We start from the raw sequence: 17,162 nt of genomic DNA on the forward strand, positions 1-17,162 counted from the left end.
TATATTGATGTTTCATGTTGTTACCATGACAACTTATTTGCTGATAACATCACTGGTATACCCCTTTTCTTCCTCAGCATCACCGAGTCGAGAAATCTCTTTTAACAGGAAGTCAACATCAGCTCGAGTAGCAGCAGGGTTAGCGCAAACATAGCGAAAGAAATTTGGCTTGTCAGCCAATGGCTGGTATCCAATCATCACTGTGCCTGTTAAAATTTCAATACTTTTCAGCGTGATTTAAAAACAAGTATTAGCGGCCTTTCAATTTACAACTAATTTCATTTTATGTGGTGGTACTTTCAAATTGCTTATATCCAATACAATATTTGATAACTATCATATATCTATAATATAAATCCATCTATACAAGCATTTTTGACAGTCTAAGTTTTGCTACAAAAAACTTTGTGATGAAATATTCATTCGACGTATTAATAAATTTTACCCAATTCAATATGAAATAATTTCAAAAAAGCTTATTTGAATTCAAAAAATGAACTTGGAAAATGTGTCCATCTAGTTTTTATGTAGCAGTTCTCACCCGCTTGCATCATGGCTGCCTTGATCTTAGGGGCCACTTTATGTAAGATTCTGTCCCACTCAGCACCGCGGTTCCGATTCCTTAGACTTGGAGGAATGTACCAGAAGCAGACATTGGTAGACTCGGGCTGCAAGCACTGACTATTTTTACATGTGTATAAATGCTAGTGACTTACATTCTCTTTAAATAACTTTCTTTTATATGCAAATTAACATTTCGGATGTTTTAATTAATTACATTTCAAAAATGCGAATTAAAAATGTGCAATAAATAAAATTTGAAGAGGAACTACTGCGACTAGCTGATTTTTTTAAGTAGAAAATAATGATGCAAAAGAGAACACATTTTTAAATTCGTTTGTTGGACAGGATGGATTTGGAAATTAAAACAGCGCAAAGAGCAAGCTCAGGAGAGAATAAATATCATGAATGTCAAAGGAAATGAAACCACCATCCAAATATCATGTTTATTTACATATCTTCCGAGTCAAACATCTATGTTATGTTCTAGAAAAGACTTCAATATCTTTCTCACCATAGCAGGTGATAATCAAGGTTTTTTAGTTGTTGATGTTCACATATCTGTAGAAGAACTTGGTTGCTCCTGACTACCATAGCACACCAAGCCATCCAAAAAACCAATCTAAATATAAATTATATTGATCTAAAAAGCATTGCATATGCTCATACTTTTGGCCTCGCTGGATATCTTTACAAAGCAGGTGAGCAGGGAATTGTCTACCCTATAGCTAGAAACAATACTGTTGGTGCAGGAAATGTCAGTAGCATCTTATTGCCTTTTTACGGAATTTTAATTCCTAGAACAGTCATCGCTCTAACTATGATAGAAAATGGACTGATTTCTACTTGTTGGAAAAAGCTTAAACTGTATTAGAATAGAACATGGTGCTATTGTAATACATTAGCCTGGGCTCTATGAATTGATTATTCAATGCAGTAGATTTTGTTAGCTATTTATCCTCAATTACATAATTTGTAAAATCTGAGATTTTAGCAACTAATAAAAATGGTAAAATATCCTCTGTTACAATAGTGGTATGGATATTATTACTACTATATTATAATTATTGTTACCTCATCAATAACTAGCTCAAATTCTTCCAATTTTCTCAGTCTCTCCAGCAGATAGCGAGATAGACTGTGAACTTGGTTTATTTGTTCCTCATAGCCCACATCTCCCTGAAAGTTCAAACCTATTCATGCATTTATGTGAGTGAGAAGCGGACAAAAAAGATAGTGTTAAATATAGTATATAAAATACTTGCATGTAGCAACGACTCCAATTTTCTGCTGAGTGGTCAATGCTAGCCAAGTGTTCTTTGTATCTGGTACTGATTTAACCTAGCAAGGTCTTCAATTGAAATTCAAGGTTTCTCATTGAATACGTACATGTATATCTTTATATTTTAAAAAGAAAGTCGTCTGTCTCCCTATAGAAGCCTATAATCTTTTTTGAACCTCTTAGCTAACAGCAAAACCTAATGTTAGAACTATATACAGACTAGCTGTGCTACCCCGCATTGCCCGAGTAATAAAAAAGTCTTCGGACAGAAAATTGATTTGTATTTAACATATAACAACATTTGCCATGTTAACTTTCAAACTGCATATCATGAGAGAAATGTTTGGTGTAGTTGAAATAAATTAGGAGAGAAAATAAAAACAACTGTAAAGGTTTTCAAATTTTGTCAAACAACTGTAACTTTCAAACTTCATACCATGAGGAAAAGGTTTTGTGCAGGACAACTAAATTAAAAATACATAAAACAACTGTAAAGGCTTTCGAACGACAGTAAATTTAAAATTTCCTAACTTGAAAGAAGTGTTTCGTTAAAATAAATTAGAAAGAAAACTAACAATGTAAAAGCGTTTAAATGTAAATGTGAAATCATCAGCAAGTAATGGCTAAATATAGTCTATTTTCCTACGATTACAGTCAAAAATTATTTGGTATACAATTACATAATTTCAGTTTGTGTCAGTGTTGGCATGCAAAATTAGTATGTAGGCTAATATCATAGACTATAGGTACTAATCATCATCGTTAAAAATAGTGCCAGCATATTATCTTAACCTTAGTAACTATAGGTACCTACAATGACTTTGTTAATCTTAGTAACTATAGGTACCTACAATGACTTTAGTGAATTTTATGGTTATGATCTGAGTGCCGAAGATAATTATATAACACTACAATGTACTACGCGGAGAGTTTTTACTTTCGAGACAAACGTATAACATAAACACTGAATCTAACTTAAATGAATTTAGTTTACTAAACACATATTTGAAAGAAGTTTTAGTACGTATTTTAGTAACATTAGTTTTACTCGCTGTGGTACCTTGTGGAAAACATATTATAAAATATGACTATTGATTACCACAATAAAGATTGCTCATTTATATAAATATATATATTGCGAAACGTTTATATTTTAACGGATACCGGATATACCGTATAACGGATACAGATAACTCGTCATGGAAAGTTCAGTGACGTCTATCTTCAGTACATACTGTATATCTGACGTATATACCTGTAATTAGTACACAATTCGCCAAATTTTAAGTTTGAGATAAATTATTGTCGATATCGTGGGGCCGAATAAATTAGCCCTAACAAAGAAAGACAAATAAGCATCGCGTTGCATATACTTAGGTACCAAAATATTTCTGAACAGAAGCATCTCGTCGATGCTAAAGGCTAAAATAATTAGCACAGGCATTGCGCATTAGCCTACTTATATTAAAACGTCTCCGATCACTATGGCATTCTAGCTCAGTGGTAAAGCGTCCAGATCACTATGGCATTCTAGCTCAGTGGTAAAGCGTCCAGATCACTATGGCATTCTAGCTCAGTGGTAAAGCGTCCAGATTACAACTTGTCTCACAAAATAAATGAAGTAAACAGAAAAGGAAATGGCTAATAAGTGGATATACAAAATGAATACTTAATGCTCCAACGATGACTACCATAAAATTATTAAAGAGAAAACGAATGCTAAAGTGATGAATATCATAAAGAGGAGACAACCTCTCAAGCGATGGACGTTTTATAAGTCTTAAGGGTAATATAACTGCTCAAGTTGATGCAGAGTATGTGCAATGAAGATACAATTACCAGAAACGGTGTAGGTTATACGCATAAGGTAAGGCTTAGCGATGAATATAGATCATGAGTGATAAAAGGAATTGCTAAAGAGTTAGATATGCAGCATGAGTGCATATAGAGTCAGCATGAGTGCATATAGAGTCAGCATGAGTGCATATAGAGTCAGCATGAGTGCATATAGAGTCAGCATGAGTGCATATAGAGTCAGCATGAGTGCATATAGAGTCAGCATGAGTGCATATAGAGTCAGCATGAGTGCATATAGAGTCAGCATGAGTGCATATAGAGTCAGCATGAGTGCATATAGAGTCAGCATGAGTGCATATAGAGTCAGCATGAGTGCATATAGAGTCGGCATGAGTGCATATACAATCAGCATGTGTGCATACTCACCTTGGCACGCCACGACAGCCAAAGCTTGAAAATGTCATTTCTTCTGCCACACTGCATGGTTTTGTCACCAGTGTCATAGCTCATGTCATACTGTTTGTCTGTTTGAAAGAGGTAGTTGGCGCACATAGAGTTGCACTCTTTTAGCAGACCCTGTAACAAAATTAATATGAGGTTGGCAGGATAAAATTAAAAACAACATCAACAACACCTATCTTTGTCTGTTTCTGCAACTTTAGTGCAAAGGCACAAATTTGCAAAAGATTCAAAGAAGGGTCAGTTGTTCATATTGCTACGACAAAAGATTCAAAGAAGGGTCAGTTGTTCATATTGCTAAGAAAAGTCATGCGCTTCACACAACAAATGTCCTAAAACGTAACGAACATCCTGCTAATGAAGCAAGCTTTGATGAACGGTGATTTGTGACCGTGAATTCTGAGTAGTGACAGAAAGCAACTAAAGAAGTAAGCGAAAGCAATGGAAAACAAAAACAGAGAAGGATAACGGTGGTTAATAAACAACTGAAATTGGACTATCGTATTATGCGCAGTGCAAGCAGAAAAAATATGTATCGAAAGGTAGATAGATCGAGAAAATACCATTTTTGTCTTGTTCTGTCATCATCAATTGCACGCTATTCAACTTGGCCACCGATTGGCTATTTATAACAAAGTATATGAAAGTGAAAAAGCGCAAGAGAATACATAAAACTCTTGTTATAAAGAATCAGAAAAGTGCTGAAGGAGGAATTGATTATCTGTGGCACATACTCTGAATAAAACTGTTGCTGTTAGCGGGCTAGTAGCCATAGACATGGTTGTTTATATAACATGACCGAGCTGAGCAGCATCGATGTCAAAACCGTTCTACTGCATATGATGATTTAGGTTACCTGGTGTTTGGTGAGAAGTGCAGAGCATTGCAAAGTCTGCCCCATAAGTTTGTGAGGATTCCATGTAACGGAGTCAGCTCTCTGAATTCCAGCCAGTTTATACTTATATTTGTGCGAGAGCAAATAGCCTCCACCCCAAGCACCCTGTGTTTGTGTAAACTTGTATATAACTAATGCGAGTTAGAAAACAACATAACAAAGTGTTTACAAAACCTTTTGTGAATGCTTTCAATTAAAATGTAACATTTTACATCAAACTAATTTGTGAACTTTGAAAAATTATCATGTGATATCCACAGAGATATTTAACATCAGTGAGTCAGTTTAACATCGGAGAGTTTTTACCTTCGAGACAAACGTATAACATAAACACTGAACACTCACTGTCTTTCTCGAAACATTGCATCAGCGTTCTGAGTGACTCACTTGAAAGATGAAGTTGATCTGAACTCTAGGTATTCAAAATTTTAGTAGCTTTGAGACCGACTAGAGAAGACTGTGACTCTCTGTGACTCTAAGATTATGACTCTCTGTGACTCTAAGATTATGACTCTCTGTGACTCTAAGATTATGACTCTCTGCGACTCTAAGATTATGATTATGACTCAAAATTAAGCATTTTCACTCTTTCACTTGTCCACATGCGAGTGACCAGCCATCTAATATGTATAATTTTGTAGTCACATGCAATTGGATTGCTACAATTTTGGGATTGTTCTTAATTATAAAAGCATTTCATTTGAGTAAAGCATAATCTATAAATAGAATTGACACTGTAATTCTATGAGAATCAGCAATCACAATGAGCGAGTAACTCTATGCTAATTCCGATATTAAAGTGCGAGTAACTCTATTGCACTTCAATATCAGAATAACAAATCCTTAATCATACTACACCCATTTTATTATTGAGAAAACAACCTGCCTTCTACATTTACACACCAAATATAAATAAGGACATTATATTCATGCTATATATAGACACTCAAAGGTGTGCTATATATAGACACTCAAAGGTGTGCTGTATTTAGACTTACATCCACATGAAACCAAATTTTGTACTTCTCACAGATGTCAGCGATATCATTGATTGGGTCAAAGGCTCCATAGACAGTAGTTGACGCTGTTGCATTGACCATAATTGGCACTTTTCCCTCTGCCAGGGTCTGTGTGATATGTTTTTCCAAACAATCCACGTTCATCTTACCAGTTCTATGTAATAAGACAGCAAACTGGAACAATACAGCTCGAGAACTTGTAAAAAATTACGGAGATTCTTTATTGTTGATGTTTTCTGTGGATTGGAAGGACTAACATTCACTGACACCCAAATAATATTTGTATCTTGAAATGACTAAATAATAAATACACTTGTTAATTAAACAACTTAATTACTGGCTCAACAAACGAAACCGAACATGCTAGGAAAATGAGTGTTAAATTTAGATTATATTATATTAGCTGTACTACCCGGCGTTGCCCAGGTAATAAAAAGTCTTTGGACAGAAAATTGATTTGCATCTAATATATAACAACATTCGCCATTCTAACTTTCAAACCACATATCATGAGATAAGTGTTTTGTGTAGTTGAAATAAATTAAAAGAGAAAATAAAAACAACTGTAAAGGCTTTCAAACTTTGTCAAACAACTGTAACTTTCAAGCTTCATATTATGAAGAAAAGGTTTTGTGCAAAACGACTAAATTAAAAATAAATAAAACAACTGTAAAGGTTTTCAAACAACTGAAAATTTAAGATTTCATAACTTGAAAGAAGCGTTAAGTTGAAATAAATTATAAGGAAAACAAAAATGTAAAGGTGTTTACATGTAAATGTGAAATCATTAGCGGGTAATGGCTAAATATAGTATATTTCGCTACGAAAACAATAAAAAATTATTTGGCACACACTTATATGATTTCAGTTCGTTTCGGCGTTGGCATGCAAAAAATGGCAAGTAGGGTGATATCGTTGGCTATAGAGGTACATAGAGAGGTATAGAAACCCATAGTCATTATCATATGCAATCACCTCCTGGTAAAAATGATCAAGATTAAAAATAGTCCAAAAATACTTTGTTAATCTTAGTAACTTTAGGTACCTAGAATGACTTTAGTGCAATTTGTGGTTATAAACTGCGGGCTCAAGGTAATATAACAATACAATGTACTATTTGGAGAGTTTTTACCTTCGAAACAGACATGTAACATAAACGCTGAATCTAACTTACATGAATTTAGTTTACTAAACACATGCTTGAAAGAAATTTTAGTATGTATTTTAGTAAACCTTAAACCTTTTGCATTGATTTTATCAATGCGAAACGTTTTTATTTTAACGGATACCGGATATACCGTACAACAGATATAGATAACTTGCCAGGGCAAATTCAGCGACATATGTCTTTCAATAACATATATAATCAGTACACATATCGCCAAATTTTAAGTTGGAGATAAATTACTGTCGATATTGTGAGGAGGAATACATTAGCCCTAACGAAAAAAAAATGAAGAAGCATTGTGTCGCATAAACTTGGGTCCAAAAATATTTCTTATCGGGGGCTTCGTAACGTGTGGGCACTATGCTAAAATAATAGCTATAGCTGAATAATCAAAACAACGAATACATGAACACACATACGGAAAACTTTGAAAAATATATATAAATACATATATAGATGAAGATTACCGTATATTATATGTAGATTTGACAAAAAAGAAATGTTTTACTAACACTTGAAACCTAACTTTGCTACGCAACCAGTTTTGTGATGTTATTCTAAGATTAACAATTCAATTGGTAGAATTGGTAAAATTTAATATAAGAGATTTAGTCATATTAATATTATAATTGATATTAGAAGATATTAAGTGTTAAGTGTTAATATATATACATATTCAACAATTAAGTGTTATTAATAAATATTAGCGCAACATATTAACTGTTTATCAATATTTAATATAAAAGGAACCTTGCGTCCACTTCCACGCTCTTAACGTTCTTTGTGCCTAGTCCACAGACAGAGCCGGCTTGTTCTATAGAGTAGTGTGACTAAAAGGAATAAAGTATATAGAGTAGTGTGACTAAAAGGAATAAAGTATATAGAGTAGTGTGACTAAAAGGAATAAAGTATATAGAGTAGTGTGACTAAAAGGAATACAGTATATAGAGTAGTGTGACTAAAAGGATTACAGTATATAGAGTAGTGTGACTAAAAGGAATACAGTATATAGAGTAGTGTGACTAAAAGGAATACAGTATATAGAGTAGTGTGACTAAAAGGAATAAAGTATATAGAGTAGTGTGACTAAAAGGAATACAGTATATAGAGTAGTGTGACTAAAAGGAATAAAGTATATAGAGTAGTGTGACTAAAAGGAATAAAGTATATAGAGTAGTGAGACTAAAAGGAATAACAAACGATAACAAAACTCATACTATGTTCTGAGGTTAACAGTTACCGTAATACACACATATAATACTCTACATTGTCTGATGTGAAGCCATTTAGAAAGGTATTCAAGTAAATTATGCAGGAGTCACAATCTGTAGCGAACTCTGTGTCTAGGTTCTGGTATTAAATCAAGTACTTACATGTTCTGAGGTGAAGACCACAAATTTATATTGGTGAATGCCATCAGTTTTAACAGCAGGATCGAACTTGTATCGGGCAAGCAAAAGGGCATACAGGTTGGATATAGTGCCACCAGGAGCAAATATTCCATCTCCATTATTCCATCCAATCTTGTTTACCATGTGCTCCATCACCAAGCTCTCCATGAGTGTAAAGGTAGGCGCTATCTCATATGTGAACCTGCGGAGCAAATGTTGGAAGGTTGTACTATCACGGCTACCTTTCGTATGCCAACAGATCTCAAGACCACAGGCTATAGGTGACCCCCATCAGAGAGTTGAACATGCTGAACTGCTATAGTTAAACGTACTTACATGTTAGTGTTGACGGTGGCGGTCAGCCATTCCCCAGCAACGCTGATCAGATCAAGGCCACTCGAGAGTTGATTGAAGAATCTAGGGTGACCTATATTACAAAAGATAACATTGCCTTCCGCCATGCCCTTGATACTGCCAATTTTAAATTGTCTTCTATCGCTTGTTTCAATATTTTGGAGTGACCCAATCAGTCAACGGAGTACTTGTGAGTATTTGCCATCTCTGCATTCACTCACCTGTTCTCACTCCGTATTTCATAGTTTCTTTGCAGTCACTCAAAACTTGCTCCAACGTTACCCCTTCATTGGGAATCTCGAGACAGTGTGACATCATTTCATTTAGGTGATGAGGATGATGAAAATCCAATACCTGAGATATTTGATCAATTAAATGTCATATCATATATTATAACAATTAAATGTCATATCATATATTATAGCAATTAAATGTCATATCATATATTATAGCAATTAAATGTCATATCATATATTATAACAATTAAATGTCATATCATATATTATAACTAGAAATTCCACTGTCATACAGCCCACGACCAAAATGATATTGGAAAAAAGAAAGGGTACTGATGGTTGAGAAATGCAATATTAGCAGTCAAATGGCACTGCAATGCAATAGGATAAATGCAATGGTAGCTGTAATGTACTTGGTGTGGGTGTTATTATATACAACAAACAGCAATAATAAAAGGAAAATATTAAATGTTTATATCTCTCCCCCTGCAATAGGAGAAATGCAATATTGACCAATATTAGAAGCAAAATGCACTGATATTATTAGAATAACCAATTTTATTAATATAGTAATAATAGAAAACCAATGCACAATTTTGTTTACATTTCAAATCATCATAGCTAACAATATCAAGAAGTTGTGATATTTATATAGATTTTTAGAAAATCTATTTAAAAAAGTGTTTGGTCATGACAAACAGCAATAATGAAAGGAAAATATTATATGTATATATCTCTCCCCCTGCAATAGGAGAAATGCAATATTAGAAGTAAAATGCACTGATATTATTAGAATAACCAATATTATTAATATAGTAATACAGTAATAATAGAAAACCAATGCACAATTTTGTTTACATTTCAAAACGTCATAGCTAACAATATCAAAAAGTTGTGATATTTAGATAGATTTTTTAGAAAATCTATTTAACAAAACTATTTAGAAAAAATAATAACAGTAACATATTGCCCATCACCGATGTTGTTAGTGTGACTATAACACTTCAATAGTCATCCAAACTTATAATTAAATATTGTAATAATCTCATAAGAATCACTTGAAAAAAATATCATCGTCATTTCCTTTACTTACACTGCTTTGGACATCAGTTAGAATACCAAAGTACTCAAAAGTTTCCAAAATGTCAGTTACTTTGAAATCGGCAAAAATGAAACAATTATCTTTCAGTACTTCTACGTTAATTACAGAAACCTTCGGCAATTCGCCAATGCTATAGACTGGTGAAATGTGCACGTTATTTTTTCGTGAAATGCGCACGACTTAATGGTTCTATTCTCTGTCGCTTGGCGGTTTGTTTGCCGGTCTTAATTTTGACAAAAGCAGGGCTTGGCAAGTTTTAATAACGATTTTCGGCCATATTAATCTGTCTATTTGTGTATAATCCGATCAGATGGGTAAGGTTTAGGAATATGTCGACAATTTTCAAAGACTTGGTAATATATTAAAATATGTTTTTATGTGTTTTGTATCGTTATTATACTTAAACGATTCTATACAAAAATGGTTAAATTTGTTGATGAGATTTCGGTACAAGGGTTTGCAACGTTGCTGATGAACAATTTTTGTGAGTTGTGTGCACATGCATTTATCATAAAACTCTCAAACATTCGCTCCGCTCGCTCGTAGGACAATGTTTCACATGTTTTCACTTATAAATATAAGTAAACTAGCCAAATGGCCGGCATTGCACGGGTGTTAAAAATAAGCTTATGAGCAGTGACAGGTATTGTAGTTGCCTGCTACATGCCATTAGTCTCGCACATTGCCAATGGTTAATTTGAGCAAGCTAGTAAACTTACTAATAAGAGCCATGAAAGCAAGCAGAAAATGATGTTGCGCTATAACAGATAGCTGTATGCGCATTTTCATCCACATAGCGACATATATCGGCCAATGAATCCATCAAACCCTTGTAGCTCAATTGGTAAGATATTTGCCTGGCTAATGGGAGATTTCGAAATCGAATCTAGCGAGATGCGAGCTTTTAATTCCAAGATTTTAAAAGCTCCAGCTGAACAAATCAAAGTACACACAAACTTTGAGATTTATATATATATATATATATATATATATATATATATATATATATATATATATATATATATAGATGTACACAAGTTTCAACCAAACGCAGTGTTTACCCACATTACAATTTGTTTTGTGCCTTTTTTCCTCATTAGGCGCTAGTGGTTTAACAAAGAAGCCAAAGTTGAAGCCAAAGTTGATTCTACTATCTTTTATTGTCCTAAGTTGTTTTTTCTGTTTACATATGACATCACTAAAATGCTCTACAATTTTCAAACTGTAACAAACAAGACGGCGACAAGTAGGCCTAATATGTTTCTAATAAAATGAAGCATTTTAACAGTACTACCATCCCCTAAGACTTTATTGCCTATACTAGTAGCATGCAAGTGTTCTAAGCATTTAAGCAGTAGTTCTATAGATTGGTATTCTCTAAAAGTAACAAGCATGAAAAACCTCTATTCATAGCATGGGTCAATGAAGAGAACACTGGTTACTAAAATATTAAATAGTTGTGGGAGTATAAAGGCAAGAAAAAGGGGTTGAATTGCGTTTAATAGAATGAGTTGTGTTTTGTTTTTTAAGCACCAAGAGCAGACAATAACCAAAGTAGAGAATAAATGAAATGAAAAAAGGAAATGGCTAATAGTTGGATATATAAAATGAATGGTCGCCAATGATGACTATCATATGATTATTAAGGAGAAGATAAATGCTAAAGTGATGAATAACCATTTTACACAAGCCTATGCACAGTTATGTGCTAATCTAATACGTAAAAATTAGTTCAATCTTTTTTGCTATTTAACGCTTTCATCAAGGTTTGGCATTTCAAGTATTTGAACGATTGCTGTAAGACTGCAATAATGCCTTAAAAGCATAAAGTAGAGACTTCCAGAATGTGATGTACCCCCACACTGAGTGTAAGTGTACTTTACATACATGATCTCTCTTAGATTCCTCTCCCACCCCACAACATTCATGTACTATTTCGCTTTAGCCTGACAATCCGTTTCAAACACAAGCCTTCCCTTACCTTGGTGCTCCTGTCCTGTTGCTTGTGCATATAATCGACAAGGAGGTGAGAGAGTTTTAAGAAAAACTCCTCGGTTTTCTGTTTACCCCCGAGCGCTGGGAGCAAATCTGAAATCAACAGGGTATGAAGACAGATATAGAATAAATCTGTTCAATATTTGTACAAGCAAAACATTGTTAATATTCTAGTAGGTACGAGCTTCGTATAATCAAACATTACATTCAGAAATATAGACCGAAATTAGAGAGAGCAGCAGGAACAGGCAATTTTTAGGGATATATTCTAATAGATCTCTAAAAATCTTGTTTGTGTCAATGAGCATATAGGGCAACATTAGACATAGATGAATAAAATGTCTTTAAAACTCTGAAAATCTTAAAATTATCATAAAACGCGATTCAGCTACTAAAAATGTCATAGCCTCAAAGCTTGAAGGTGCATGATTTGAGCGCACATTTTTTAAAGTTGTAAACTCAATTGTCAAAGTTTAAATTTTAAACATTTGGTAAAGAAGTATATGTATTTTCTATGCTATAAATCTATAGCATAGGATATGATTGTTTGCTAAATATGTATATATGTATATATATAAATATACATATATTTATATATATATATATAAAAATTGTTTTTTCCACTTAATTCAAGCGGTTGGTCTACTCAAGTTCAGGTCTCCTACCAGAGACCAGAGAGTTGGATTACTCGCCTCAAGATCTGAGCGATTCCCATTTGCGCATTTTTCTGCACCACACTTGTGGTGATTGTTGCCAATATTTGGGCACGCCACATTTGATGTGCAGGCGTTATTGCACCCAATTTTCCGCTGCGACCGATTATCCAAAATTACAGTTGTTCTTACATGCACTTTTCAATTAATATGTATAATTTTCAAGACAACCTAGAAAAATTAATTTTTTTTCTTTCTACTTTTTAAATTTTTATTGGCTCGCCCACACAACCACTCTATTCCATAAACATATTGGCAAGGAAGCATAATTGAACACAACCAAGTGATGTAATCGACAATTTAATTTCTCATAAAATTGACATTAAAATGATATTTTTAGGCAACAGATAGAAGCGTTTTAGCATGGAAGAAACAGTTTTAGTAGCTTGTGTGCTTTGCAAGCACCAAAAGGCTAAAAAACACATTTCATCTTGGACCTTTATGAATGTTATAAAATTTAACGATTTGAAAAAGGAAATAAGCCATAGTTACATATAATATATAAGTTGTTAAATTATCCAACAAAACACTTCACCAACAATTTATGCATAAAGACAACACAAATTTAAATTATTAAGCTACAACATTAAGCTATAATTCAAACTGGCAGCAACCTCCCACAAGAGGCAGCGACCTCCCACAAGCTTTGGCAATAAAATCAAAGCAGAAAACCAAGTGTGCTAACCTCCGCTAAAAACATCTTCAAAGGACTCCCAGCTATCTAGCCTAGCCAGCTGTACCCTACTAGCGGCAGCAAGCAAGCGATCGCTACCCTTTATTGTGCAGCTATCATGCAGATATTGGCCTTCGCTGACTCCCCTCCTTAACTGCCTCTCAGGTTGGCGTCTTTTGCGCTCTCCTACATCTATCATAGTTTTGCTCTCCAACACCAAAGAGTTGACATCTGACAGCAAATAATGCTGATACATTATACAGGTTAGATGACAAAACAACTGACAAAGACAACAATTCTAGATAATAATGCAAGCGGGCTTAAGAAAAGTTATCTTTAAGGAGTTGCAGCGCGTTTTTGAGGTATGATTATATTAAATAAATAATTATCATTCACTATAACATGTGTTGAGGCAAACTAAAAGTATTTCATTTTAATTAAATAATAATTATACAAACAGCACCCTGGAAGGGTTTATTAATTTCCACGTACTTGTTTATAATTTCTCACTTCAACAGAGAGCGAGAGCAAACGAGAGCACAGTAGAGATATTGTGAAAACATAATAATAATGTTTAATAAATATCCAACATTTTAAATTTGTGAAGCTGTATTTTTAGATTGTAAACAATTTTTAGCTTTTTGGATAACCTTTCTTCTCGATTAAATTTGTGCAATTTCTATGATTCTTTTCTAAAATAGACTGGAACTTTAACGTTAGCCAATAGTCTCGAATCCAATCAAAAACAAAAGCTATAAGGCTTTGTTTTGATTGCTATAGAGCTATAGCAATCAAGTATTAAGTAATAACTGCTATAGCTAAATAATAGCTCAATAGCCATAGAACTACAAAAGCTATAGCAAAAGTATAAACAGAAAGACCCAACTTATAGTATAGTTTAGTCTTGCTGCTTTTCATCTCTGAGCAACCTAAAATTCTGTTAGATAAGACTGACCAATAGGACTTCATGCACTATTTAAACTAATGACTCAATCATAAAAAATGCTGTTAATGGGCTAGCAAGCAACAATGTTAAGTTTAAATTGGAACCGAAAAATATTCCTATAAAATTTTAAACCGCTGTGAATCATTACACAATAATATTATTACACATTACACCAGAATCATTACACAATATTGCCAATTAAATTTTGCCAATAATACCAATTTTTAGTAACAATTTTGCATAAATCTTTATGAAGAAGACCCGAGCCCAGAAATGATGAAGCCTCTATTCGTACCTCTATTGTCCATTCTTGATGATTCGCTACCGACAGGTTTGGTTTTTAAGATTGCCTTGCATGTGACAGACTAACTGCCGCAAGTTACAAAGAGCTTCCAAGTTATATACGCAAATATGTCTATTTACCAACCGCTGTCAAGTATTGACCCTGCGAACTAGCCAATCAATGCATGAGAAGCTGCCATATCTCACAAGTCGTCTCAACTAATAAACTGCCACTAATAGTCTTGTGCAAATATATTATCAGGCATTGATAAGCAATAACCTATTAGGGAAATGAGAAGGAAGCTGTCATTTCCCTAATAGAGTTCTGTTGACACACTTGAAATAAAATTGTGATTATTATAATACTCTTCCAAACGGAGGTAACGATTTTCTGCTGATGCCTTAGTATTATAGAGCATTAAAAAAGTGTCGTTCACCAACAAATAAAGTGAATGAACTTGGCAAATGGACCTCTTCATTAAAGCTTGGAATTAACTAAAATCAAATAAAATTATGAAACTTTAAACATAACCAGAGGCGATGAAATCAATTATTTTGATAGGAATAACAGTGTTGTGTTGTACAGATCTAAGTGTTGATACTTAATACTAGGATTATAAAACGCAATGCAGAGGCTCAATTAGACTGATATGATTTCTACTGAATAATCATCATTGCTGTTTTTATTATGTTATTACTGTTTTATAAACGCCCACTCGATCAGGTGTCTGTATTCGATATTAGAATCCATAACTCAGTATCAGATTAATAGTTTACCTGAGTGTTCATGAAGCTAACCAGAGACACTTGCTGGATGTTGCCAATTCAGTTGTCCTGTAGCATTGGCAATATAGGGCCGCGCAAAAAACCTGTGCTCAAAATAAGGAGGCTATATCATTATACACTACCCATGCTACCTACAGGCAACTATTATAATGCATACATTCAAATAGTAGATGGTTTCACCAGTTTATCGCTTTCAACTCAGAGAGACTTAGAAAGGAAATGACGCCTTGGCATTTGTACATCGACTTAGCCTCATTCCATGCCAAATCTGTCTTACACGCAATAGAATACTGTTGAAGAGAATTTGAGGTTTCCGGCTTTCTACCATACTATTGTTTACCTTAGCTCAACAACTCAACTCTAAGAAACTATATCATTCTAGTGATCTTAAAAGGGAATAGATGGGAATCATTTGCCTAATTGCAAATTATCTTCAGTTCAATGTTGAGCGTGTATACTACAATACCAGCGTGTGAAAATGTATTTGTGATGGTTAGATTAATAATAGCCAAAGGCCTTTGCGGACATAGCTTACAAAAAGATGGGTTGTGCAGACTTCATGACCGAACGCTAATAAAAAAATAAATAGTCTTGCGTGATGCAGTGTTGCAATTGTGTTAGTTAGATACATCTGTAGAGATTGTTGGTTCTAACATAGTTCTACCAAGTATTGAGAGTAGTAAACCTACATACAGCTAGACCATGTATTGAGAGTAGTAAACCTACATACAACTAAACCATGTATTGAGAATAGTAAACCTACATACAACTAAACCATATATTGAGAGTAGTAAACCTACATACAGCTAAACCATGTATTGAGAATAGTAAACCTACATACAGCTAAACCATGTATTGAGAGTAGTGAACCTACATACAGCTAAACCATGAATTGAGAGTAGTGAACCTACATACAACTAAACCATGTATTGAGAGTAGTCAAACCTACATACAGCTAAACCATGTATTGAGAGTAGTAAACCTACATACAACTAAACCATTTATTGAGAGTAGTAAACCTACATACAGCTAAACCATGTATTGAGAATAGTAAACCTACATACAACTAAACCATGTATTGAGAGTAGTCAAACCTACATACAGCTAAACCATGTATTGACAGTAGTAAACCTACATACAACTAAACCATGTATTGAGAGTAGTAAACCTATATACAACTAAACCATGTATTGAGAGTAGTAAACCTACATACAACTAAACCATGTATTGAGAGTAGTAAATCTACAGTACATACAGCTAAACCATGTATTGACAGTAGTAAACCTACATACAACTAAACCATGTATTGAGAGTAGTAAACCTACATACAGCTAAACCATGTATTGAGAGTAGTAAACCTACATACAGCTAAACCATGTATTGAGAGTAGTAAACCTACATACAACTAAACCATTTATTGAGAGTAGTAAACCTACATACAACTAAACCATTTATTGAGAGTAGTAAACCTACATACAGCTAAACCATGTATTGAGAGTAGTA

At 33.9% G+C, this 17,162-nt stretch overlaps 1 protein-coding gene across 1 annotated transcript; it reads right to left on the bottom strand.

The window, feature by feature from the left end:
- Positions 1–17: 17 nt before the first annotated feature.
- LOC137391770 (glutamate decarboxylase 1-like) lies at positions 18–13,681 on the bottom strand. Its single transcript, XM_068078302.1, has 12 exons — positions 13,658–13,681; positions 12,246–12,352; positions 9,148–9,280; positions 8,909–8,999; positions 8,555–8,774; positions 7,932–8,011; positions 5,993–6,167; positions 4,956–5,099; positions 4,067–4,216; positions 1,648–1,740; positions 542–677; positions 18–206 (listed from the first exon to the last, which is right to left on the bottom strand). Exons 2-12 carry the CDS (start codon positions 12,273–12,275, stop codon positions 34–36), a joined length of 1,425 nt encoding a protein of 474 aa, XP_067934403.1. The 5' UTR covers positions 12,276–12,352; positions 13,658–13,681; the 3' UTR covers positions 18–33.
- Positions 13,682–17,162: the final 3,481 nt, after the last annotated feature.

The sequence above is a fragment of the Watersipora subatra genome, chromosome 3 (assembly GCF_963576615.1).
Source record: "Watersipora subatra chromosome 3, tzWatSuba1.1, whole genome shotgun sequence".
NCBI lineage: Eukaryota > Metazoa > Bryozoa > Gymnolaemata > Cheilostomatida > Watersiporidae > Watersipora > Watersipora subatra.

Bases quoted from the DNA above. Each gene is read 5' to 3' on its own strand.
- LOC137391770 (XM_068078302.1), bottom strand. From the start codon at position 12,275: ATGCACAAGCAACAGGACAGGAGCACCAAG. The intron at 8,775-8,908 runs GTAAGTACGTTT...TTTGCTCCGCAG, and splicing joins GCCACCGTCAACACTAACAT to GTTCACATATGAGATAGCGC. The intron at 678-1,647 runs GTTATTGATGAG...AAAAATAGTCAG, and splicing joins AATTGGAAGAATTTGAGCTA to TGCTTGCAGCCCGAGTCTAC.